This window comes from Pelodiscus sinensis, unplaced genomic scaffold (genome assembly GCF_049634645.1).
Source record: "Pelodiscus sinensis isolate JC-2024 unplaced genomic scaffold, ASM4963464v1 ctg53, whole genome shotgun sequence".
Lineage (NCBI taxonomy): Eukaryota > Metazoa > Chordata > Testudines > Trionychidae > Pelodiscus > Pelodiscus sinensis.
In genome coordinates this window covers 579241-604099 of record NW_027465900.1, presented here as the reverse complement: position 1 = coordinate 604099, position 24859 = coordinate 579241, and the positions used below count along the sequence as shown (strand labels likewise).

General features: G+C 54.9%; 1 protein-coding gene across 6 annotated transcripts in view; it reads right to left on the bottom strand.

Moving 5' to 3' along the window:
- LOC102462937 (5-hydroxytryptamine receptor 2A) overlaps nt 1-24859 on the bottom strand; it is a 437076-nt gene that overhangs the window by 7029 nt on the left and 405188 nt on the right. For all 6 annotated transcript variants that reach the window (XM_075916247.1, XM_075916246.1, XM_075916244.1 and 3 more), the window contains one exon: nt 17251-17451. In XM_075916247.1, coding sequence (XP_075772362.1) covers nt 17251-17451 — 201 coding nt within the window. The remainder of the gene's footprint in view (nt 1-17250; nt 17452-24859) is intronic.

The following is a 24859-nucleotide window of genomic DNA, read 5'->3' as shown; positions in this document are numbered from 1 at the left end:
AGACAGGGATCACATACCTCAAGGGACAGTAGCCTCATTAGAGAAAATAAGGTGGCTTTCTTTGTTCTTCGTTAGGGGTCAATCAGCGATGACTATGCGATGCTGGCTTTGCATCATCGTATAGATAAGGCCTGGAATGCCCACAAGCTCTTTCCTGCTGCATACCTCTTATCCAAAGCCCACCTACACCAGCCAAAAGTCTTCCATAGGCTGCAGTTTGTTGTAGATCAGCTACAAACTTCCTCCGACTCCCACTACACAACTCACCAGTGAGACTTGGGAATGAACAGGGCAGAACTGAACATGGAGGCAGGTGCACCCAAGGGAACTTCTTACTCTTGCCTCTGAGCGTGAGCAGAGGGGCCACAAAAGCAGGCGGACACTGCAGAGCCCAGGAGGATACTGTTTAGCCCCACGGATTCCCATGAAATGGCTTTGCCCGGGAGTGGCTCAGGGCAGAATCGGGGCCGTCAATCGCATTTTCAGCCCATTGCCCCGACTCTCTCATCCTGCCATGAAGCCCTTCAGCTGCTGACTTGCCAAATGGAACTGAATTCCACCGATGGGTGGCTGACTGACCTAGCGCACCACCAGCGGAGAAAGCACGGCCACTCGGTCACCACTGCCATCCCAGAACACCTGCGAGGTGTGCTTTCCAGGCACTCTGTGAACGCGGGCACCACAGAACACGAGCCACAGCATTAGCTGCAAATGCACCCCGCAGCTGCCCCACCTCTCCAGTACGGAATGCCGAGGGAGCGAGCAGTTACCTTTTCGAAACTCCCGACCTGGATCTCATAGGCAAGGAGCAAAGTCTGGTTTCCTAACACAAGAAACATCTTGCAAAGGCCCTCCTGGGCCTTTCAGCAAAGTAACGGCAGCTCCGACGGAGGGCACCCTCTCTGGCTAAGGAACTGGAAGCGAAGGTTCCCATTTCAGAAACGTGGCTTTGCACAGACACATTGAAAAGAGCAGACGCGGGATGTTCTCAGCTTTCTGGGAAGTAAAATGAGACATGCCGTTCCCTTCCAGATACCCCAGCATGTCAGCAGCTCAGCACCAGTGCATTGCATGTCTTAGCACAGCAATGCAATCCAGCCAGCGCAGGGTTGGGGCTGGTTTTAGCTCCAAAAACAAAAACACCGGGCTTGTAGGGGTTTAATGAGAGGCCCAAGCTAGCAACAATCTGGGAACTTGGGACAAGCCCAGACAGAGGAAAGGCAAGTGTGACGGCACGTTGGGGGTTCCCCGTCTCCTGCACCCCGAAATGGCACAAACAGACTGCACCAGCCAGTGGAATTGAGGGTGGTTTATTGCTCCTCCAGCACAGCGCAGCACAGATGTAATCTGGTCACAGGAACTGGGCTAGGATGCCTCAGGCCCCCTTGAGATGGGGGAGACTGGGCCCCTAAACTCCAGCTCCTCTCCCTAGGCTGTCTCATCCATGCCCTCCGACAGCCAGCAACCAACTCCCTAACTTCCAGCCCTGCCCCCCAGCCAAGGCAGCATTCCACCTTCCTTTGTTCCTCTCCATGGGGGGTGTCTGGCCACTGGTTTGCATAGTGACTCATCCTGTTTTGCTGGGTCGTGGTACCCACAGCAGCCAGTGGGGGTTCCCCCAGAGCCAGCAGCATAGAAACCAGCCAGGTACCCCCACTACGTCACAGTTCTCCCCCCTCCGAGAGCGAACTGAGCAGGGTCACTCCGCTCGTGACCTAGGGAAGTTCGGGTCCTCTGCGTGGGAACCCGCCCTGGGGACATGGGTGCTCCCCTTGACTCGGGCCGGCCGTGGCGAGGCCCCACATGAATTGGCTTCCCTCTGTCCACTCGCCGCCCCGCTCCAGGGCGACTGACGCAGGCCTGTCCTCGGGGGTCACACCCACCCTTCCGCTGGCCTTGATCTCTGGCCGGGGTCTCTCGGGCCAGGGCCATGAGCCCAGCGAGCCTTCGCTGGACAGCCAGGGCGGCTTCCACCCCCGATGCTCCATCCAGGGGGGTCTTCCCCTCCCATAACTCTCTCAGCAAGCCCAGAGGGTCCTCTATCTGGGGTAGAGACCCCCAAGCCGCGTTCCTCCTGTCTTGGGCCTTCCCGCCCCTCTGGCAGGAGTCACAGGACCGGCAGTACCGCTGCACGGCTGTAAAGATTCCCGGCCAATAGAAGTGCTGGAGCAGCTTCAGCCGGGTGCTCCGGATCCCCCGGTGGCCCGCAACGGGGACGTCGTGGGCCAAATACAGCAGCTTGAGGCGATACTTTCGGGGGACGACCAGCTGCCGCTGGACACCCCATGCCCTCGCCTTCCTGGGGGGGAGCCACTCACGGAACAGGAGCCCACGCTCCCGCAGGAATCTCTCCTGGCCACCTCTCCCCTGGGGCTGAGCTGCACGGAGGCCAGCCTGGTCCCTCAGCCTCTGCAAGGAGGGGTCTGCCTGCACCTCAGCCTGGAATTCAGCTGCTGAGGCAGGGATCGGGACCTGTCCCCCACCTCTGCCTAGGTCCGGAGTCCCAGCCTGGCTGGACCCCGTGTCCACTGGGATGGGACCCTGAGGACGCTGCCAGGAGTCCTTCCCTGGACCCACGTTGTCAGCCCCCCGCTGGCTCTGGCTCCGGGTAGTGACTAGAGCCCGCTGGGATTCATGGGGCCACTCCTCTAGGTTGTTCCCCATCAGCACCTCGGTGGGCAAGTGCGGGTGCACCCCCACTTCCTTGAGGCCTTCCTTCGCCCCCCATTTCAGATGCACCCTGGCTACAGGCACCTTAAACGGGGACCCGTCTATGCCCTTCAGGGTCAGCTGCGCGTGGGGTAGTATCCGCTCCTGGGCCACTATGTCAGATCGGGCCAGAGTCACCTCCGCCCCCGTGTCCCAGAAGCCCGTCACCTTCCTACCATCCACCTCCAGGGGTATGAGGCACTCGCTCCGCAGGGGCCGTCCTGCCCCCACCCGGTACACGGAGGAATCCGCCTCCTGAGAATCAGACCTCCCAGGGGAGGTGCACTGAGCATCCTTCCCCTCTCTCTGAGCTGAGGTTTGCCTGCCAGCCCCTGCCTCTGGGGCAGCCTGCCCTTCCTCCCGCCCCAGCCAGTTAACCCTGGACAGTCCCCGGTCCTGGGACCTGGTGCACTGAGCCCTCTTGTGGCCTTTTTGCCCACAGCGATGGCAAGTTAGGCTTTGGGCTGTCTCTGTCCAGGCCCTGGCTGGTTCTCTGGGGCGCAGACGACCTGTTCCTTGGTCTCGCCCCGTAGTTGACTCCCTCCGTCGCTCAGCCGAGATCCGGTCTCTGCGCGGTTCCCTTTCTCTCCGGGACTCCCGTTCACACCCGGACCGGCTCTCCGTGAACTCATCCGCCAGTCTCCCGGCCTCCTGGGGGTTCTCTGGTCTCCGGTCCTTGAGCCACAGCCTCAGTTTGGGTGGGCACGCTTCATAGAACTGCTCCATCATGACCAGCTTGAGCAGCTCCTCTGCGGTCTGGGCTCCAACTCCAGACACCCACTTGCGGCAGTATTGCGCCAGGCGGGAGGCCAGGTCCACATAGGTCTCCCGTGGCCCTTTCTGTACCCCCCGGAACTTCTTCCTGTACATCTCGGGGGTCAGCCCGAACTTGTGCAGCAGGGCCTCCTTGACTCGGTTGTAATCCCCTGGCTGTAGGTCCTCCAGCTGACTGAGCACTCCGGCCGCCTCCTGGTTCAGTGCGGGGACGAGCTCCTGCAGCCAGTCAGCTGGGGGGACCCGTTGCAGTCCACAGGCCCTCTCAAAGGAGCTGAGGAACCCGTCTATGTCACCCATGTCCTTCAATTGGGCCACCACGAGCCTCTCCAAGTGGCTGGCAGCCCTGGGACCTTGGGGCCCATCCGCACTTGGCGCAGCCGGTGCCCCGCCGGTTCTCCGCTCTGCCATGGCCAGCTCATGCTGTCGCTGCCTCTCTCGATCTTGGCGCTCCTTCTCTCGGTCCTCTACTTCCAATTCCCTGATCCGCAGCTGGATCTCCAGCCGCCGCAGCTCCGCTGGGCTGGCCCCTGCCCTAGATGGGCTACGGCTTGCAGGCCTCCCGGGAGACGCTGTCTCATCTCTCCGGTGGGTTCCAGCGCTCCTCCCCCTCTCTGAGCCTGACACACTCTCAGGGGGGGTCTGGCTGCTTCCCCTGGGGACAAGATCCTGGCCCTGTGGCTGGTCATTCTCTTCCAGCTGGGTAATCAGCTGGGCCTTGGTTGCTTTCCGCACAGGCAAGCCCCTCTCTCTGCACAGCCCCACCAGCTCTGCCTTCAAGAGTCGGGCGTAGGCCATCTGCCCGCTGGGCCCCTCGGTGCAGACTCACCAGTCTAGTGCTGCAGCGCCCCACGATTCCCAGGAACCGCTTCGCTCTGTCTCCAGCACGCCTGGCTCCAGGGCTCTTGCTTCTACTGCGCCTTGTCGCTTGCCGCTGGGAGCTTCATCCACGGGGTGCAGTGCATCCCACTTCTGACACCAGTGTGACGGCACGTTGGGGGTTCCCCGTCTCCTGCACCCCGAAATGGCACAAACAGACTGCACCAGCCAGTGGAATTGAGGGTGGTTTATTGCTCCTCCAGCACAGCGCAGCACAGATGTAATCTGGTCACAGGAACTGGGCTAGGATGCCTCAGGCCCCCTTGAGATGGGGGAGACTGGGCCCCTAAACTCCAGCTCCTCTCCCTAGGCTGTCTCATCCATGCCCTCCGACAGCCAGCAACCAACTCCCTAACTTCCAGCCCTGCCCCCCAGCCAAGGCAGCATTCCACCTTCCTTTGTTCCTCTCCATGGGGGGTGTCTGGCCACTGGTTTGCATAGTGACTCATCCTGTTTTGCTGGGTCGTGGTACCCACAGCAGCCAGTGGGGGTTCCCCCAGAGCCAGCAGCATAGAAACCAGCCAGGTACCCCCACTACGTCACAGCAAGTGAGAAGTAATGATTTACGGCATTCACAGGAGTGTTGTGAGCAAAACACGAGAAGCCATTCTTCTGTTCGAGTCTGCGCTAATTAGGCCTCAGTTGGAATATTGTGTCCAGTTCTGGGCACCACATTTGAAGAAAGATGTGGAGAAATTGGAGAGGGTCCAGAGAAAAGCAACAAGAATGATGAAAGGTCTAGAGAACATGAGCTATGAGGGAAGACTGAAAGAATTGGGCTTCTTTAATTTAGAAAAGAGAAGACTGAGAGGGGACATGAGAGCAGTTTTCAGGTACCTAAAAGGGTGTCACAAGGAGGAGGGAGACAAATTGTTCTCCTTGGCCTCTGAGGATAGAACAAGAAGCAATGGGCTTAAGCTGCAGCAGGGGAGGTTTAGGTTGGACATTAGGAAAAAGTTCCTGCCTGTCAGGGTGGTCAAACGCTGGAATAAATTGCCCAGGGGGGTTGCGGAATCTCCATCCCTGGGATATTTAAGAGCAGGCTGGACAGACACCTGTCAGGGATGCTCTAGATGGTGTTTGGTCCGGCTGTGAGAGCAGGGGACTGGACTCGATGACCTCTCGAGGTCCCTTCCAGTTCTAGTGCTCTAGGATTTTAGGATTAGATACCGTGAACTGCAGACTTATAAGCTGACTAGCGCAGACCTGGAATGGCAAATGAGCAAGTGCCACTGTCTGGCAGATGAAATGGGTGATTTTCCCCACCTGCCCTTCTACTTACCTCAATGACCATTTTGACTTTGTTCCCCTGGTCAGCGCACTTCAATCAGAGTCCAAGTTCCCCCCCAACCACCCTGCAGAACGGGGACTCCTGGCTAGTGAGCCGCGTAGACATGGACACTGCTCCAGGAGATGAGTGGCCACTTTGACCCTGAGAAGGGGGCTCTGGCTTGGCCCCTGGATTTGTAGGGGAAGAACAGAGCAGCCAATTGTCCCTGCAGACACCAACACAGACCTGCGGTCTCAGACCTTCTCTCACTGCGAGCAGACGCCAAAACTCACCTGAGCCGACGGCATCTTTGAAATCCAGATTGGACGTTCCTTGAAAAGCTCTGCTGCAGGAATCGGGGGGTGGGGGGGGGGAGGCTCCAACCTGTGTTGGACCTGACCACTGCCGAACCAGAGAATTTGCCGAACCACACAAGGTCAGTATTGTATAGCTGCGTCACCAACACGGCCACTGCTTGTTGGGCTCCGAGAAGCCACTCAGGGGTCAATTAGAGCTAAATAACAGTCCAGAACACTGAGAGCCAGGACTGGGGGCCATAAACAAACTTTATGGGTGTGACGTAGTGGGGGTACCTGGCTGGTTTCTATGCTGCTGGCTCTGGGGTAACCCCCACTGGCTGCCGTGGGTACCACGACCCAGCAAAACAGGATGAGTCACTATGCAAACCAGTGGCCAGACACCCCCCATGGAGAGGAACAAAGGAAGGTGGAATGCTGCCCTGGCTGGGGGGCAGGGCTGGAAGAGGGTTAGTTAGTTGCTGGCTGGAAGCATGGAGGAGACAGCCTAGGGAAAGGGGCTGGAGTTTAGGGGCCCAGTCTCCCCCATCTCAAGGGGGCCTGAGGCATCCTAGCCCAGCTCTGTGACCAGACTACATCTGTGCTGTGCTGTAACCTGGAGAGGCAATAAACTTCCTCTATTCCACCAGCTGGTGCAGTCTGTTTGTGCCATTTCGGGGTGCAGGAGACGGGGGACCCCCAACGCGCCGTCACAATGGGACTGCGGGAAACTTGCCCACCCCCTGTGATAAGTGGACACCCGGTGAACTAAAATCTTGCAGGACTATGGCTGTTGCTGGACCAGAGGGTGCCGGACGAGAGAGGTCCAACCTGTACTACATTAACATACTGGAATCTGTGAGCACTTACAAAGTTTTTGCCATTTAATTTCCTAGTGTGTTGAATGAAAAGAAAACATGTTTGTAGGAGCTAGTGGTCACTGTAGCAGCAATAGTTAGCATGCAAGCCACGTGAGCTACCAGTCGTGACCCGGTACACTTCTCTTCCACACAGCCCCATCTGGACATCCTCCCAGCTACATCAGATCACATGGGAGAATGGGAATGTTTGGTTTTCACAGAGGGGAAACTGAGGCACAGAACTGTGAAAGCACTTATGCAAGGTCACACAAACGCTGTGCAGTCGATGCAGGGACTGAAACCTGAGCCTCACGCGAGAACTTACTCCCCACAAAAGCGTAGAGGGGCGTGATGTCTGAGTTAAAGCCGCCTGCCTCCCCACTTTCTTCTCCAAAGAGCTGCTGTCCCCCAGCGTAACCGGACCCTGTCATTTCAGGCTGGGGAGCACATCAATGCAACTGCACCTTTCTAGCACCTACTTCCTGTGTGCCGCTCTCCTGAGTTACGTTTCACGCTGGTTTTCTGCAGACATGGGGCTTCCTGTCTCGTTCGCTCTCCTTCCCTGGCTGCATATATGCTGCTACTGTTAGGTGAGAGGAGTTAAGGAACAACCCAGACAGGATGGGTCCGACACAGGTTTTCAATTGACCGGAAGGTTAGAGCAGAGTTCCTTTTAGGATGAAATTCTGAACCTGCCCTTGCATTGCCATCTTTGACTCGGCTTTTCTGCTCTCTGTGGGCCGGCCCTTACTCAGGGGTACAGCCGCACCTCAGACAATGGGGCTTCGGCCACCTACAGCTGCGGAGGAGCAGTCCTTACGCGGGGGTACAGCCGCACCACAGACAACGGGGCTACGGCCACCTACAGCTGCGGAGGAGCAGCCCTTACGCAGGGGTACAGCCGCACCTCAGACAACGGGGCTACGGCCACCTACAGCTGCGGAGGAGCAGCCCTTACGCGGGGGTACAGCCGCACCTCAGACAACGGGGCTACGGCCACCTACAGCTGCGGAGGAGCAGTCCTTACGCGGGGGTACAGCCGCACCACAGACAACGGGGCTACGGCCACCTACAGCTGCGGAGGAGCCGCCCTTACGTGGGGGTACAGCTGCACCGCAGACAACGGGGCTACGGCCACCTACAGCCGTGGAGGAGCAGCCCTTACACGGGGGTACAGCCGCACCTCAGACAACGGGGCTACGGCCACCTACAGCTGCGGAGGAGCAGTCCTTACGCGGGGGTACAGCCGCACCACAGACAACGGGGCTACGCCCGTCTACAGCCGCGGAGGAGCCGCCCTTACATGGAGGTACAGCCATACCGCAGGCAACGGGGCTACGGCCACCTACAGCCACGGAGAGCAGCCCTTACGCGGGGGTACAGCCACTCAGCCCCACCACAGACAATGTGGCTATGCCCAGTTACAGCCGCGGAGGAGAAGCCCTTACACGGGGATACAGCCACACAGCAGACAACGGGGCTACGCCCACCTACAGCCGCAGAGGAGCAGCACTTACACGGGGTACAGCTGCACTGCAGACAACGGGGCTACGGCCACCTACAGCCGTGGAGGAGCAGCCCTTACACGGGGGTACAGCCGCACCTCAGACAACGGGGCTACGGCAACCTACAGCCACGAAGGAGCAGCCCTGTGTGCTCAGTGTCCATGAAGGGCTACGTCGGCCGTCAGTATTACAGACGTCTGAAGTCAAGAGACCATCTCAGGCACACGGAGAGCCAGCCGGAACAAGCGGATAAAGCTGTAGTGACTGGGGTGGAGCTTACACTCGGCTGGATGCCGACGCTGTGATACTTGGGCCTGCATATTTACGCTCGCCGTGAGCTGCACTGTGAAAGCGCCTGCAGCGTTACCCTGACCCATGACGGGACAGGCACAAAAGGGAGGCAGAATGACCAAAGGCCTTACTGAAAAAGGCCTCCAGGCCGGTGTTAAGCTCATGGTTGATGAACAAGAATAGCTGGAAGGAGGGAACCCACACTGGGGGGTTGGAACATCCACCACTTAGGCCCACCGATTAATGAGGGGCTGGGCTATTTCACCAGTGATCCCCCTTTGGGGTCCTCACAGAACGAGGCGTGGGAGGGAAACCAGAGAAGAACAGGTGGGATCTACTGGCATGAGCGTCACCATCATGGCTGCCATTCGCACGGCCTCCTGGGCCGTCCTGACAGCTCGATCCTGCGCAACGTCCTGACCAGACGGGGCCAGAGGGACGGGACGGATGACGTTGCTGCCCTTACCAGGTCGAGCTGAATCCCAGGCGCTACCTGGGACCAAGTGGACAACAGTTCCAGTCCATCTCATCGACCTTCTCCTCGGATGGACAGCTAACACCCCTAGGCGCCTGTCCCAGGCCGAGCGGAGCCTCCCCGTCTGCGCGCTCTTCAGCTAACGAGAAGGAAACGAGGGGCGGCGTGAAAGCGAAGCCGCATTCGGTGCTTTCTATTTCAAAGGCGTTGACAGTTTTATTCTTCTGTACCGGCAATCAAAGGTTGAAAGGCTTTTTAACGGGGTGTTTGCCATGGTGCTACTCAGGCTGGGGTCTCTGTATTCCAAACCCTGAACCTTGTTTAGCCACAGGCAGCGGCTGGGGTATGGAAACACCGTGGGCCTGTGCGTTCCAGCTACATTCATACGACAGGTCACGTGGAAACTTCACGTCCCTAGATGTTCCCATGACAGAAATAGCGGCACTGCCTTCCCGCAGTGCGGGGTGTGTGTGAATGCCCTGCCAGAGCTTTCATTGCTATGCCCTCACTTCATTTGTCCAGGAGTAGCCTTGTGCCGCCTGCGGCCGGAGCACGTCCGGGCGGGATTGCGCAGGACACGTTATGCTTTCGACGAGGGGAGATGTGCTCGTTTCACCCCGGCGTGGAGGCTGACAGCGGAATAAAAGGGCTGTGCAAAGTCCCAGAAACACGTTTAGACGTCCCATCTGCCGTCCTACATCTTTGCTGGGTTTTTCCCGTGACACGTCCTCAGCTGTTTGCTAACTTAGGGCTTGAGTCTGCGAACAGATTCATGGGTGTGCAGCATCACAGAGGAATTTCTGGGACTCTGCAGAGCCCGAAGGATCGGGGGGAGGGGGAAAGCTGTGTCCATGATCCCACCATCCCTACCATAAACAATTCCTTGCTGAGAAAGTTAGCCAACACACTCCTCCTGGCATCAGCTCAAAGCACCTCCAAGTGATGTGAACTTTCTGTGCAAGCACGGAACATAAAAAGATACATCTGGTCCAGCGAGCCTGCCCTTTGCTCTCAAGTGCAACCCGCGCCTAGGGGCTTGGAAACTTCTGACTAAAGACAACGAACATCTGGCCCCCTCAGGGCCCCCTTCTGCCAGTGTTACGCACTCACGTAGCGCCCTGCTCCGTGACTAACCCTACTGAGATCAGTAGGGCTTTGATGTGCTGCCCAGGGGCCCACACAAGGACTTCATCGGAACGACCCGCAGAGTAAACTATTCAGCATGAGCAGAGGTGCCCGCGCCTGCACCAGTCGGGGTGGCGGGGGGAGGGCAGAGTGAGGACAGCCGGCTTTAGCAGTGTCACTGAGCATGCTCAGTCTCTGTGAGCATGCTCAACACAAATCGAACATCAAATGGGGGGGGCATTCCCTCCCTCCACCTTGCACGGCCTTTGGATGAAAGGCTCAGGCCCTTAATTGGAGACTACCCAGAATAAAACCATCAGAATGGCCATATTGGGTCAGACCAAAAGTCCATCTCGCCCAGCGTCCTCTCCTCTGACAGAGGCCAACGCCAGGTGTCCCAGAGGGAGTGAACAGAACAGGGAATCATCAAGTGATCCAGTCCCTGTCGCTCATTCCCAGCCTCTGACAAACAGTGGCCATGGACACCGTCCCTGCTCATGATGGCCAGCAGCCATTGATGGACCTAACCTCCATGAATGTATCTAGTTCTTTTTTGAACCCTGTTAAAGTCGTGGCCTTTGCCACATCCTCTGGCGAGGAGTTCCACAGGTTGACATAGAAAAACTTACTTTTATTTGTTTTAAACCAGCTACCTATTATTTTCATTTGGGGACTCTTAGTTCTTATGTTATGGGAACAAGTCAATAACTTTTCTTTGCTTACTGTCTCCATGCTAGTCATGATTTTATAGATCTCTTTAGTCTCCTCTTTTCTAAGCTGTGAAGTCCCAGTCTTTTTAATCTCTCTTCATATGGCAATGTTGCTTAAGGCGAGATAAGCACATACTTTTACCTGTTCCTTTAGGTGTAATTCTTCATTCTGCTACAAATAAACTTCAGAGATAAAAAAGAGGCAGCACAGGGAGGGTTCACTGTGGGCATGAAGTTGACTGCTTTATTGCCTCATTGAAAGGACACCAAGGTAAAGCCTAAAGCGTAACACAGCACGTGAACCTGGAGGCTGATTTTGCGTTAAAGTAGCACCTCGTGCCATTGCTGTTACGCGACTGTGCACTCGGCCAGGTTTGTGGTTCTTTACTTAGGTGTCCTGTTTTCAAACCCACAGCCCCTTTGCATGGCACGGTATCCTCTTGAAATGGTACATAAGCAGGATGATTACCACGAGTGCAGCACCAACAAGGCCCGTGGAGGCCTGCGGCTCGTAAGACAGAATGCCAAGGTGCCAAAGAGAAGTCGCCACTGCTACCTGTGAAGCAGCATGTGGGCAAGAGATGCCAATTGCCTGGTTCTCATGCAGAGCAAGAGTCTTCCGTTGTCCTTGTGCCAGCTGCATGAACAGGCAGGCGGAGAGGGTGCCAGAAGACAAGCCACGTATCCACGCTGCTTCCGAGCCTGGCGCGAGGACAGAGGAGCGCGGAGACGCAGCTAGAGCAGAGCACATGGGGAATTGCAGGTTTGTTGCTATTACCACCATGCCGGGCTAGTGAAGCTACAGAAGCAGAAATAAACCTACCAAGTAGCTGGACCTTCTTCCCCAGCAGCAGGAGAAGTTAGAAAAGCCCCCTTCCTCCCCGCTCTAACTTCCGCGGGGGGTGGGTGGCTGAGGGTCAGGGTGCCACGATTGGCCTCCCGTGGCTGCGGCAGAGGAGTTGTGCCATAGTGGAGGTCAGGGGCTCTGGGAGCATGCCCACAAGCCCACGCCGCTGGAGCTCGCGCTCTCACAGGCAGGTACCGGATAACTCTAACTGCGATTCGGTTATCGGCCAGGCTGAGCGGAAGGGCAGGGAGCGTGCGGTTGGATCGGCGTATGCTGGTCTACCACAGAACAGCCCTGCTGACGGGGAAGTCTGTTGCACGTTGACATTTGGGATCCTCCGGCTGAGTCTACACGGGGAAGGGCTGGCGATAAGCGCTGTCGACAGGCAAGTCACCAAAGCTGAAACCTGACCAAACTGGTTTTTCTGCCTCCCACTGTCAACAATTCTGGCCACATGGCTCGCTCCCCGTCCACAGATAGAGCAAAGCATTGTGGGTAAGCATTCCACAGTGCCGTGTTGTGGGAAGGCGGAGCTGATCCCTGTGCTCCTTGGGATTCCCTCTGAGTTCTCTCACAGCAACCTCAGCTGCTGGGAGCAGCATCATGACTAGGTCTGGGAGCTCTCTGTGCTGAGGAATGTCAGAGCAGCACAGACGTCTCTCTAGCCCCTCCTTCCCCCGCAGCAGCCTGCTGGCCGCCGTGTTCCTAGTAGGGAAGAACAGGAGATTCCAATGATTTGCTCTTTGTTTATTCCCAGCAGCTCACTCAGCTGTCAGACACTTCCCGAAGCTTTGAAAGGGGAGGGGCGCCTGCCTGCAGGGCAGCAGAGATCACACAACACTGAGAAAAGCCATCAGGGCAGGCATTGTGAGATACTGGTGGAAGCCAGTTCTCTGCCAAAACAAACAGCAGAGTCTGCACTGGCTCTTTGTCAACAATAAAGGGAGGGGGAAAGAGAAAAGTCTCTCGCAGGGGTGGAATTTTTTTGTCGCCAAAACTGGGTGTGTTTCCCGACAAAAGTCGCATTGCAGTGTGAATGCTCCCGCTGTTCTGTTGACAAAAGGCAGGTTTTGGCAACAAAACTTGGCAGTGTAGACAAAGCCTAACACTGGCTCCAATCCTAAAGTTCTCTTCCAATTCTGACTCAGTCCTTAGTGAGACAAAATTCCATTGAACTATGCAAGGACATGATCGGCCCCACAATTTTGAGAACTGAAAAGTGCAATGTGTTCTTGCAGCAGAATGTCAATCAGTTTCAAGGTTCCAGCAGGCCACTGCTTTTTGAATAATATCACCTCGTTTGCACTCCCTCCTCCCCCACAACCACTGGACAACACCTCGTAGTTAGTGCTTTTCTGCACCCTGCTCTTGTTCTACACGGGCCTGCAAGCGAGAGGATTCGCTACACTCGACTCAGCTGGCGGCGTATTTATACAGGTAGTGCCCAAGCCTACACCCAGGTGAGAGCAGGGAGCTGGCAGGCACTGCTCTTGGTTCTGTAGCCCGGCCACTGACTAGCATGGGCATTGTGGGCAAGGAATTAGCCTCTACCTGCCTCTGTTTCTCCATCTGCAAAATGGGGATCTTCCCTGCTTTCGTCAGCTGCAAAGAGGAAGGCTTTATGCGTGCCAAGCGCTGCTGTCAGAAAACAGCTGCCATATAGTCCATGCTCTGGTCGTCAGCTCACTCAGAATTCTGACTGACCTGCCCGACAGCTGCCTCAGAGACGTTTTATTGAGCGAGGCCAGATTTATGCGCTGTTGATACCATCACATCTCTAGATACATTTGCAAGACCAAAGCTAAAGCCATATACAAAACGATGAACAAAATGCCAACATACTAGGAGCTCAATCCCCTCTCTCCTGCACTCACCACAAGTGGAAGGAGGTAGTCAAGGCCCGTAGCTGCATGCTCAGATGGGGCTGAGAAGATAGCTGTGTTTGAGGTACAAATCCCACAGTTGAAGGCACCCTCTGTGCACAGCCCCTGGTCGTAAAACTATCAGCTCCGGTCTGGGCTGAGCTCAGCTACTGGATGGGGGGAAAGGCAAAGCTATTCCGAATCCACCAGGTCCCCACCAACACCTGGGCTGTGTCTACACTGGCGGCTTCTTGCGCAAGAACACATCCACACTGCCATGTGCGCGCTGTGCTTTTGCACAAGAGCTCCTATAGCAGTGTGGATGCTCTCTTGATCAAGAAAGCTCTGCTGGCCATTTGAGCCATAGGGCTCTCTTGCGCAAGAAATCCCTGCCGAGCGTCCACACTGCCCGCTTGCGAAAGAGCTCCTGCGCAAGAGGGCTCACACCTGATAAAAAAGAGCGTAGCTCTTGCGCAAGGAGCCCTCTCTTACCACGCCGCACTGTACATTTCCTTGCGCAAGAGCAGGCGGGCGGTGGGGACGCTCTGCAGATTCTTGCGTGAGAATGGCCGTACTTGCGCAAGAAGCCGCGAGTGTAGACATAGCCCTGGAGTGGCACCCGAAACTAATGCTCTTGCTCCGCTCAGCTGAAGAAGTGGTTTGTGCCCATGGAAGCTCATGAAACTCTCTCTGGTTTTCTGTTGGTCTCGAAGGTGCTGCAGGAACACTCGTTTTTTAAAAAATTGTAAGTTACAGACTAAGACGGCGACCCCCTCTGAGACCCTCAAACTAACAGGCAGCTCTATGAGCACCCACACAATATTCTCCAAGCACCAGCTACTTTGTGTCGCTGTGTGCACTGTGAGGCCGTGCACAGACACTGTGCGTTAGAGACACCTCACCGAGTCTCGGTTCCTTCCTGGGGTCCGTCTTGCTCGGGGGGCGGGGCAATAATCTACTGCGACTTTTGGCCAATAAGGGCCAGGGGGGCTAGGCTCCACTTGTTTCCTGTCTCCTGGTCCACTCCCCGCCCTGGCTCCAACAGGCAGCCTCCCTCCCTCCTGTGTGCTTGGACTCCAGGTCTGGCCAGTCTGCTTAGTGTGGGAGAGGTGACAGTCGCTTGTGCGGGCATGCAATCCAAGTCACACCGCAGCCTGCGGCTGACATTTCTGAGCCACCTTCAGGTGAACTCCCTCCACCCAGCCTGCAACGCGCCGAATGAAGCAGCTTTGCTCCCCTCGGCTCAGAGAAATCAAAGCAAAAGATTTCTTCAAGGAGTCCACTGATCAATCGATCTCATTTCATCAGAGGGTATTCAACTGACTTTCTCTCCTTGAAGGAGCTGACGCAGGACTAGTGCACACAGACTGTGGGCTCGTAATACATTCTTGGTGCATCCACGACTTGGACCGTTTATTTCCCATTGCTAGTTACCTTTTATGGCTTCTGTAAGTTAAACTCGCATCATTCTTTAATAGATTAACCAAACCCCTTTTTACACTAGGCATTTATATAGGTAGTGCCCAATGCCTACTGAACTGCAGTTGAAGGGAAAATAAACAAACCTCATTACCAACGCTGGCCACACATCTATCCTAGTGACACTGACAAAGGACCTAACCACATCGCCTATCCCCCCCAAAGGCTGGTTCCCGTGCACATCTGCCAACGTGCTCTAGGCCGTCCCGTGCCAGCAATGCCCCTCTGCCATGGACACTGGCCAACACGGACCGTCTTTATGCAAAAGAATAAATGGACACAAATCAGACATTAAGCATGGCAACACCCAAAAGCCAGAGGGGACACTCTAACCTCCCTGGGCACACAGTATCAGACTCGAAAGTTGCCATTCTCGAGGAAAAATCTTCCAAATTGGCCTGGAACAAGAAACTGCTGAGCTGGAATTCATATGCAAATTTTTACCCTGAACCAAGGTCTAAATCGACGCATGGAGAGGTTCTCGCATTGCAGTAGGTAATTTCCCATTCAGGCGCTCTCACCACTGCAGGAGAGGAGCCCCACTCAATCGGATTTAATTAGCACTGATGGCACATTCCCATCTCTGTGTTCCTTCCTTCCTTCCTTCAGCTGTAGCTCACGAAAGCGTGTGACCTAATACCCTAAGACATGAGTTAGTCTGAAAAGTGCCACGGGACTCTTTGATGCTTTTGCTGAAGCAGACTAACACTGCTCCCCCTCTGAAATCAATAGCAGAACGTGAGTAATCGTTCTCCTGCTTTTCACCCTGACCTTGCTGTTATAGTCCAGGCATCTAGGGAAAGGCCCCCTCACGAAGAGACTAGAGAAGTGTTATAATAAATAAGACATGGTAATTGATAAGGGCCATCTTATAATGCAGGTCCGGTCGGTAAGTGAACAGGAATACGTTCTTGCCAATGCTTTCTGAGATGTATGTGAAAAACATTGCGAGATGTTTTAGCTCACTGGGGAGTGCTTATTAGAGCAGGAGTGCTTCATAATGATTGATTTAGAAATCCCCCTAGTTTATCAGTCATGTAATCGAAAACCCCATAAAAGAGACCCCATAAGTAACGAGGTACAATAAGATGCTGAACTCAGTACACATCTCAGGAAAGTATTTCTTCCCTCCAAAAAGGAACGGCTCTGTCTCAAGCCTCTCAAAGGCAAAAAGTTGGGGGAGTTAGACTGGGAATGAAAATCATCACCAGTTAGAGAGGCAGAAGGCAGGGCTCAGCTCTGCACCCTGCACAGAGAGGTGGCGTGCAGTTTCTCTCTGTGTGGCGTGGGATAATCTTTGACTGATTAAATAATTCCCCTGTGGGCCTGTTTGACAACCTTGAATCATTATTATGAATTCAAGCACACGTCGTTATCTGTCATTTCCTGCAGGCCCAGGGTCAGCAGTTACAAAGTGGCCTCTCCTGCACTGTAGATGTAGGTCATCCTGCCGAGTGAAGATACGCGGGGGACGTGGTAAGTGAGACGCTGGAGGAGTTCACAGCACAACATGCTTTTTTCTTGAAGCGCACAGCATAAGCCAACGTGCACCATGGGCGTAACCCGGGGGCGGGGGAAAGGCGTCCAGTCACCTCTGGAATCTGGGCCCGGCTGCTGCTGATTCGAACAAGACAATCTAGCAGAGCAGAGGAAATTGTCAGACAATTCCCCCTGCCGCAGATTCCTCTTTCTTACAAAACACCAAAACGTTTGAATAGTTCTTCCCCAAACGAACCCCCTGCACTTGGAACTGTCACGCCTGCCATTGGGCTCTCGCCTTGCTATCGCTTCCTCCTTACTGGGCGAGTCCTCTATCTGGAGTGTCCTCTATTACAGTCACAGTCTCCTCTAATGTCCTTTCCCTTGCACCTCTGCTTTGTGTCCCCAGCAGTTTCATAGCGCCTTTTGTTTGTGTCGTGTCTCTTTCTGGCGTGTCCTGGCATGCTAGTGTGTAATCTTGGCCATTAAAAGCAGTGGCGTTTTCAGACAGCATTGCTTAGTGTGATCACTAGCCAATCAGAACACAAGACTTCTCCTTCCCATTCATTACATTTACACGCGTGCAGCCCAAGGAAACGTGCAACCTCTTACAAATCCCAATGGAAAGGAAGCGTAACGGGTCGAGTTACTCAATAAGAGACAGTTGGCGCGTGAGCCATAGCGCTTACCTATTGATATGGTCCAAACGGCAGCAATTTTCATAATAGCCTTGGTGCGGGAATTGAAGCGGCTGTGCTCAATGGGATTGCGTATTGCTACATACCGATCAAGAGAGATGGCGCAGAGATGCATGATAGATGCAGTTGAAAAGAGCACATCTAGGGAAATCCATATGGGGCACAATTGTTTAGGCAAAGGCCAAGCAGAATCTGAAACACAGAGAAGAGAAATGAAAGGAAAAGGAGAAGAAAATGATTTGGGAAGCTAGGTCATCATTTACAAGCCAATCGGTCTAGTATCTTACACCAATGACATACTGCTAAGGGGCGCGTAAATGTTCATGGCAGGGAAACCATCTCCCCCATCTACAGCTGCTCCTTCCATAGCTCAAGATGTTCAGCAAATTCTCAGCATTTCCCGGGTATCTATTTTCCGGGACTTGCATTACTGTTCACAAAACACGACAGAATCCTGACCATGCTGAGTCAGCAATGCCTTTGGGCCCCCCGCCGAATGCCATATCCCCCTGGCTTTTCATCTCACCCATGCTTGCATAAAACCAAGGGCTGGATACGGCCACATGCTACACCATTTACTAACCAGTTCACTAAATGACGAGGTGCAGTCTTGAGAACAAAACTGCCCCAGAAAGATCATCAAGCGGCCTCGCTATTTAAATTAAGGCTGGGAGAAAATTGGGTTTTGTCCATTACTCGTCATGCGTGACTGCCCAGAATGGATTGTAACAGATCAATAACACGTCCGGCCTCCGTCCATGCTCCCCTCTCGCCGATCAGAACAATTTAATCAGTAGTGTCAGCCGCAGCTGCAAACATGAGTGGCTCCCTAAGATTTGAATAATAAGGGACTGAGCCTTCAGCAGCAAATGGCTCATTATTCAGGACACTGATATTGCAGGCAATTTGCACACCGGCCTGTTCCGCAGCTCAGCCAGAGAGTATTAAACACATCAGTGCTAGAATCAACTCATCAGTGAGGCCACCGCGGCATCCTCCCTCCCTCCCTCCCGGCCTCCCATGACTGGAAAACCAAGAGGGTCGGTAAGAACCTCACGGAGAGCGTTTTTAAATGGGAAACCAAGCAGAAGGGCCCCCGAGTCTCCGTACTCTACATGGAATCTGGAACGCACCGACTCGCAAGCTTACACGTGGCAAAGCGAAGCTCAGGAACAATTAGCAAGAGACGAGGCCAGAGGGGAAAAGGCTTATGGGCCCATCCCACAGGTGGGAGAGCTGAGGAAGGGATTAGCCAAAATCCATGCAGCAAGGAGGAGGCCTAAGCACACGTCTAGCTGTCAGCGTCGCTCCACGGCAGGAAATGAAATTGTGACAGCACGTAGACGGCCTCTCTCCAGGCCTGCCCACCTCCTTACTGGATACCACCCCGGAGAAACTCACATTACATGGACGTGAGGGCTCATTCACTGAGCTAACCGAGGTCACGGCCCCTGGTTTTGCAGAGACCACGGCTGTCCTGGCTCAGCTCCGTGGACGCCTGTTTCCCATCCCCAGCAGCCATCCCGCCACGAAACACACAGCAGGGGGCGCTCAGCGTGCACAAAGGAAACACAGTTATTTTCCCGGCTGGCGCTGGCGCGTCGCCACGTGATTGCCTTGCGCTGGGGCTTGGCGGCCCGTGTTCAGTCACAGGCCCGGGGAGACGCACGACACCACGCTGCACGGAAGTGGTGGCTAATTAGCTTTCGGGAGCCAGCGCTCAGAGTTCAGGCCCACAGCAATTCCATGGGCCCGGCACTGCCACGGTGGGCTGCGGAGCTGGGGAATGGCTGGGTTGGCGTTTTGGCTCAGGCTGCTGCCGCGGTCTGGGGCCCTGCAAAAGGGGAGGGTCCCGAAGTGGGGGGGCACTTCAAAGGGCCACACAGCAATATGCAGCCTCATGAGCCCAAGCCATGCCGCAGACATTCCAGCCTCGGCCTAGGCCTGCCGACAGGGACAACGGGACAGTCGCCCCAGGGCCCGCCAATGCAAAGGGCTCTAGGGCTTCTGGTTGCTGCCACTGCTGGTACTGAGGCAGCAGCGGCGCCTAGAGCCCTGGGCCCTTTAAATCGCTGCCCGAGGGCTGTGCTGTGCGCTTCAGGCAGCTCTAAGGGCTGAGGGTGGGGGGGGGGGGTGACATGGCGTGCTCTGGGTGGCTCTAAGGGCCGGGGAGGGAGTGACATGGCGTGCTCTGGGTGGCTCTAAGGGCCGGGGAGGGGGTGACATGGCAGGCGATGGGTGGCTCTAAGGGCCGGGGAGGGGGTGACATGGCAGGCGATGGGTGGCTCTAAGGGCCGGGGAGGGGGTGACATGGCAGGCGATGGGTGGCTCTAAGGGCCGGGGAGGGGGTGACATGGCAGGCGATGGGTGGCTCTAAGGGCCGGGGAGGGGGTGACATGGCAGGCGATGGGTGGCTCTAAGGGCCGGGGAGGGGGTGACATGGCAGGCGATGGGTGGCTCTAAGGGCCGGGGAGGAGGTGACATGGCAGGTGATGGGTGGCTCTAAGGGCCGGGGAGGGGGTGACATGGCAGGCGATGGGTGGCTCTAAGGGCCGGGGAGGAGGTGACATGGCAGGTGATGGGTGGCTCTAAGGGCCGGGGAGGAGGTGACATGGCAGGTGATGGGTGGCTCTAAGGGCCGGGGAGGAGGTGACATGGCAGGCGATGGGTGGCTCTAAGGGCCGGGGAGGGGGTGACATGGCAGGCGATGGGTGGCTCTAACGGCTGGGGAGGGGGTGACATGGCAGGCGATGGGTGGCTCTAACGGCTGGGGAGGGGGTGACATGGCAGGCGATGGGTGGCTCTAAGGGCCGGGGAGGGGGTGACATGGTAGGTGATGGGTGGCTCTAAGGTCCGGGGAGGGGGTGACATGGCAGGCGATGGGTGGCTCTAAGGGCCGGGGAGGGGGTGACATGGCAGGCGATGGGTGGCTCTAAGGGCCGGGGAGGAGGTGACATGGCAGGCGATGGGTGGCTCTAAGGGCCGGGGAGGGGGTGACATGGCAGGCGATGGGTGGCTCTAAGGGCCGGGGAGGAGGTGACATGGCAGGCGATGGGTGGCTCTAAGGGCCGGGGAGGGGGTGACATGGCAGGCGATGGGTGGCTCTAAGGGCCGGGGAGGAGGTGACATGGCAGGTGATGGGTGGCTCTAAGGGCCGGGGAGGAGGTGACATGGCAGGTGATGGGTGGCTCTAAGGGCCGGGGAGGAGGTGACATGGCAGGTGATGGGTGGCTCTAAGGGCCGGGGAGGGGGTGACATGGCAGGCGATGGGTGGCTCTAAGGGCCGGGTAGGGGCTGCCCATTGCGGCCTGAGCGACCGTTCCAGGAAAGAGTGACTCTGAGCGCTGTCACGTGGCACAGCAGATCTCGGCACGCCCCAAGCCTTTGCCAGCAGCTACCAGCCCAAGCTAAAACAGAGCCAGTCACAGTTAATCCCTCGGCAGGCTTTTGCGTAGGCGTTTCTAGGAGTTTCCTCTCTCATATGGACTTAAGAAGCGAGTCTAGGAACTGAAGAATTATTATTAGAGCATATATTACATTGTGCCTAGGACCAATGTTCCCTCGAATCCTTTTCATCTATGTGCAGATGTTTTCCCTGCAGGTGCGGATATTTTTTTGTTATGTGCACCAACACGTGTGAATGTGCACCACCAGCAGAAACACAAACCTCATGGTGGGTGTTCTGCTAATCGGCTGGGCGGCATTGGAATCTCTCCTGTGCAGCCGCACAAGCAACCAGTTTACAGGGAACCCTGGCAAGGAGCCTCCGTCTCGGACCTGTGCTAGGCGCTGTACAAACAGACAGACGGCGGATCTCAGGCAAGAGCAGGCAGGCAGCAAGGAGACGCTGTCGATCAGCGTGCTGGCAGTGGTGTCCGCACGCCCGCAGCCGGATGGGTGAAATCAGACTGCACAATGAAATCAGGATCCCTGTTCAAGTGACGGCACGCTGAAGAGGACAACACGAGGCTGGGGAAGACGTGTCAGATGGATGGATCTTGGCATCAGCCTCTGCGCAGCGAGAAAGGAAAGTATTTGCATTCCGACTGGTTACCCCTCTCGCCCTGCCAGGCAGCAAGCTGCACGGATCACCGGGAAATCTGTGGCACTCCTGCCCCTGGGAAGGAGGACCCTAGTGGGCCTAACACATCCCGCTCCTTCCTGCCTGACTCAACTTAATTGCAGCTCCTCTGAGCGAATGCTGGCTGCTGTGGGCTGCTACACAGTCAGGAGCTCTGGCAGCGGATGCTGCTGCATCGTTTCAGGACAAAAAACCTTTTTGCCCTTATTTTCTTTCTTCGCCCCACCTCTCCCTCCACGGGGGCCTGGTAGGGCCAGCTCTGGCCCGAGGCAGAATAGACAAGTCTACAGGCAGGAAGAGGGGCAGCAGACGGCACAGCAGCGGTTTGCAGGCACCACTGCAAGGCTAGTAGCCCTGTGGCAGCAGAAAGCCAGGCTGGGAAGAGGCTTTGCACGGAGGGTTCTGTTACGTCTTCCCAAAGGTGAGTCCTTCCAGCGGTCTGAGTCAGGGCCCTAGCAGTGCCTACGTGGCAGCGGCAGTTATATGTGAGCAGAGACTCGTCCCGCTCCCAGGACGCGCCTTAAGTTAGCCTGTGAGATTCCTACAACTGGGCCTTGGGGGCTGCTTCTAACATTGGACTCAGGCTTCAGAGCACAGGCCACAAGGTGCAGCCAAGCCCCACAAGCAATTTGTTCACAGTAAGAACCATCTGTGTAGATGAGAAACACGGCCCCAGCGCATGCAGCCAGTCCTCTCGGTGAGCAAGAGCCACCGGCTCCGGCGGTAAGTTTCACGTGAAATTGGTTGGTTATTTTAAATGTATCGTCTTCTATTTCCTTTTGCCCAGCACTAACCGACGCACGGAGGGTAGCAACTCGCTGGGTCTTTTGTCATTTCTGTACGAATTGCAGGGCTCAAGAACTGGCCACCCCCCAGTTATTAGCTGTGCAAATGGGCCGGTCAATAATAACTGGATCCCTTGCTCCAAACGCCTCGCACCTTCAGTGCACACGCATGGCTGTTTCCAAAGCCAAACCTGCCTCTGGGTTTGGCTCCTGACAGACCAGGCAGAACCAGCCCCCGGGATAATGACTATCCGGCACTGAGACAGCATGGCACATTCAGGAGCAGCTCAAAGGTCTATGGCGTGGGTTAAGTGGCCCCGTTCGATCCGCTCCGGCGTCTCGGTCTCGTGGCGGTGTATTGGCTGCCCGGCCCACCAGGCTCCTCCCAGGAGCTCAGCAGTCAGATGTGAGACAGTCCAACTCCACTCACAGGCATCCGTGTGATGACAACTAATACAGCAAAAATGGGCAGTGAAATTGGCAGAAGGCCTGTGTGTTAGAGACAACATTCTGCGCCAGGAGAAGCCGTCAATCCGGCGTCTGGCACTCGAATTCTCCAGCTGCCTCCCTGGCGTGAGAGTGGGCACTGAGTGGGGGTGGAATCATGGACCGGCGGGTTCTCCCTCGTGGTTCCCCAAAGCAAAACCAGCCTGAGGTGCCTGACGCAAAGGCAAGCGGGCAGGGAGGGCCCATCCGCTGACTCCAGAGGGCTGCAGCCAGGCACACCACGACGGAACTGGGCTCTGTGAAACTCCAGTGTGCACCTGTGACGTCCACCTTCCCCGTGCAGGAGGCTGTCGTGTATCGAGCACAGGCCAGCACAAAGGAGGCCGAGGCCTGGTTTTCGGGCCCAGTTCCGTCACTAGAGCTGAGTGAAAGCAGGAGTCTTTGTTGTCTCAGCAATTCTGATCTTTCATCATTTGTTTCTGCCCCGGTCTGGGGGACACAGTCAAAGTCCTGCAATTTTGTAGAGAGTAAGAGTTCCAAAAAATTCAGAACTTGAAACTGTCTAAACATTTTGTTCCAGCTTCTTTTGACACTGAATTGCATCCGCCTGAGCTGATTACAATTCAGTTGGTTACATGGTTAGACGCGGCTGGCCCAGTAGGCTGCTGACCCTATTGACCCAGGAGTTTAATTGTTAACTGGAACTGATAAACTGATGCTTATTGGTTAACCAGTTAGCTGGTTAAACTCTTACATACCTAGTTGCATGCCTGACCATCCTGGCTAACAGCCATTGGTGGCCTTGTCCTCCATTAACTGATCTAATTATTTTTTTTAATCCACTTAAACTTTTAGCCTGCACATCATCCCCCGGCAGTGAGTTCCACAAGTTGACTATGTTGTGTAAAGAAGTGCTTCCTCATGTTCATTTTAATTCTGCAGCATATTAATTTCATTGGGCGACCCCTTCTTTTTGTCTTATCAGAAGAGTTAAATAACACTTTCTTATTCACTTTCTCCACACCAGTCCTGATTTTATAGACATCCCCTCCCCTGTCTTTGGTCATCTCTTTTCCAAGCTGAAGACTCTTAGTCTTTTTTAATCTCTCCTTACATGGAAGTTGTTCCATACTCCTAATCATTTCTGCTGCCTGTCTCTGTACTTTTTCTAATTCTAATATATCTTTTTTGAGATGGGATGAACAGATCTACACAAAGTTTTCAAAGTTTGGGCATATCATGGATTTATATAGCGGCAATACGATTTTTTCTTATTATGCATCCCTTTCCTAATTGTACCTAATATTGTTAGTTTTTTGGAATGGCACTGCACATGGAGTGGATGTTTTCAGAGAACTCTCCACAATGTCTCCGAGCTCCCTCTCTTGTGTGGTAACAGCTAATGGAGACTCCCGTCACTTTCAATTTATAGTTGGATTATGTTTTTCAAGGTGCACTACTTTGTATTTATCAACATGGAATTTTATCTAGCATTCCGTTGCCTAGACATCTGGTTTTGTGAAATCCCTTTGGAACTCTTAGCAGCCTGCTAAGTTGTGAAGTTTTGTATCACCCGCAAACTTTGCCACATCACCGCTTACTCTTTTTTTCCAGATCACTTATTCATCTCCCAGTACACATCTTTGGGAGATTCCACTGCGTGGTTATGTCTAGACTGCAAGCCTCTTTTGAAAAAGAGCATCTAGACTACACCAGTACTTTCGAAAAAGCAAGCCGCTTTTTTGAAAGAGAGCACCCAGGCAATCTGGATGCTCTCTTTCAAAAAAGCACAGTTTGCATGACATAGCGCATTTTTTCGAAAGAGCATTATTCCTCATAAAACGAGGTTTACCGCGATCGAAAAAACTGCCGCGTTCTTTTGATTTACTTTTGAAAGAACGCGGCTGCAGTCTAGAGGCAGGAGACGTTTTTTGAAAAAAGGCCACTTTTTTGGAAAAAATCCCCCCTGTAGTCTAGACATACCCTGACTCTCCACTGTGAAAACTGACCATGTATTCCTGCACCTTGTTTCCCATCTTTTGTGAGTTACTGATCCATGAGTGGTCCTTCCCTCTTATTCTGTGACTGCTTAGTTTGCTTAAAAGCCTTTGGTGAGGGATCGTTTCCAAGGCTTTCCGAAAAGCCAAATATACTAAATCCACAGGATCACCCGTGTCTACATTTGTTGACCCACTCAGAGAATTCCAATAGATTGGTGGAGCATTATTATTCTTTTAAAAAGCTGTGTTGGCTCTTCCCCATAGATTGAGTTGATCCACGCGTCTGA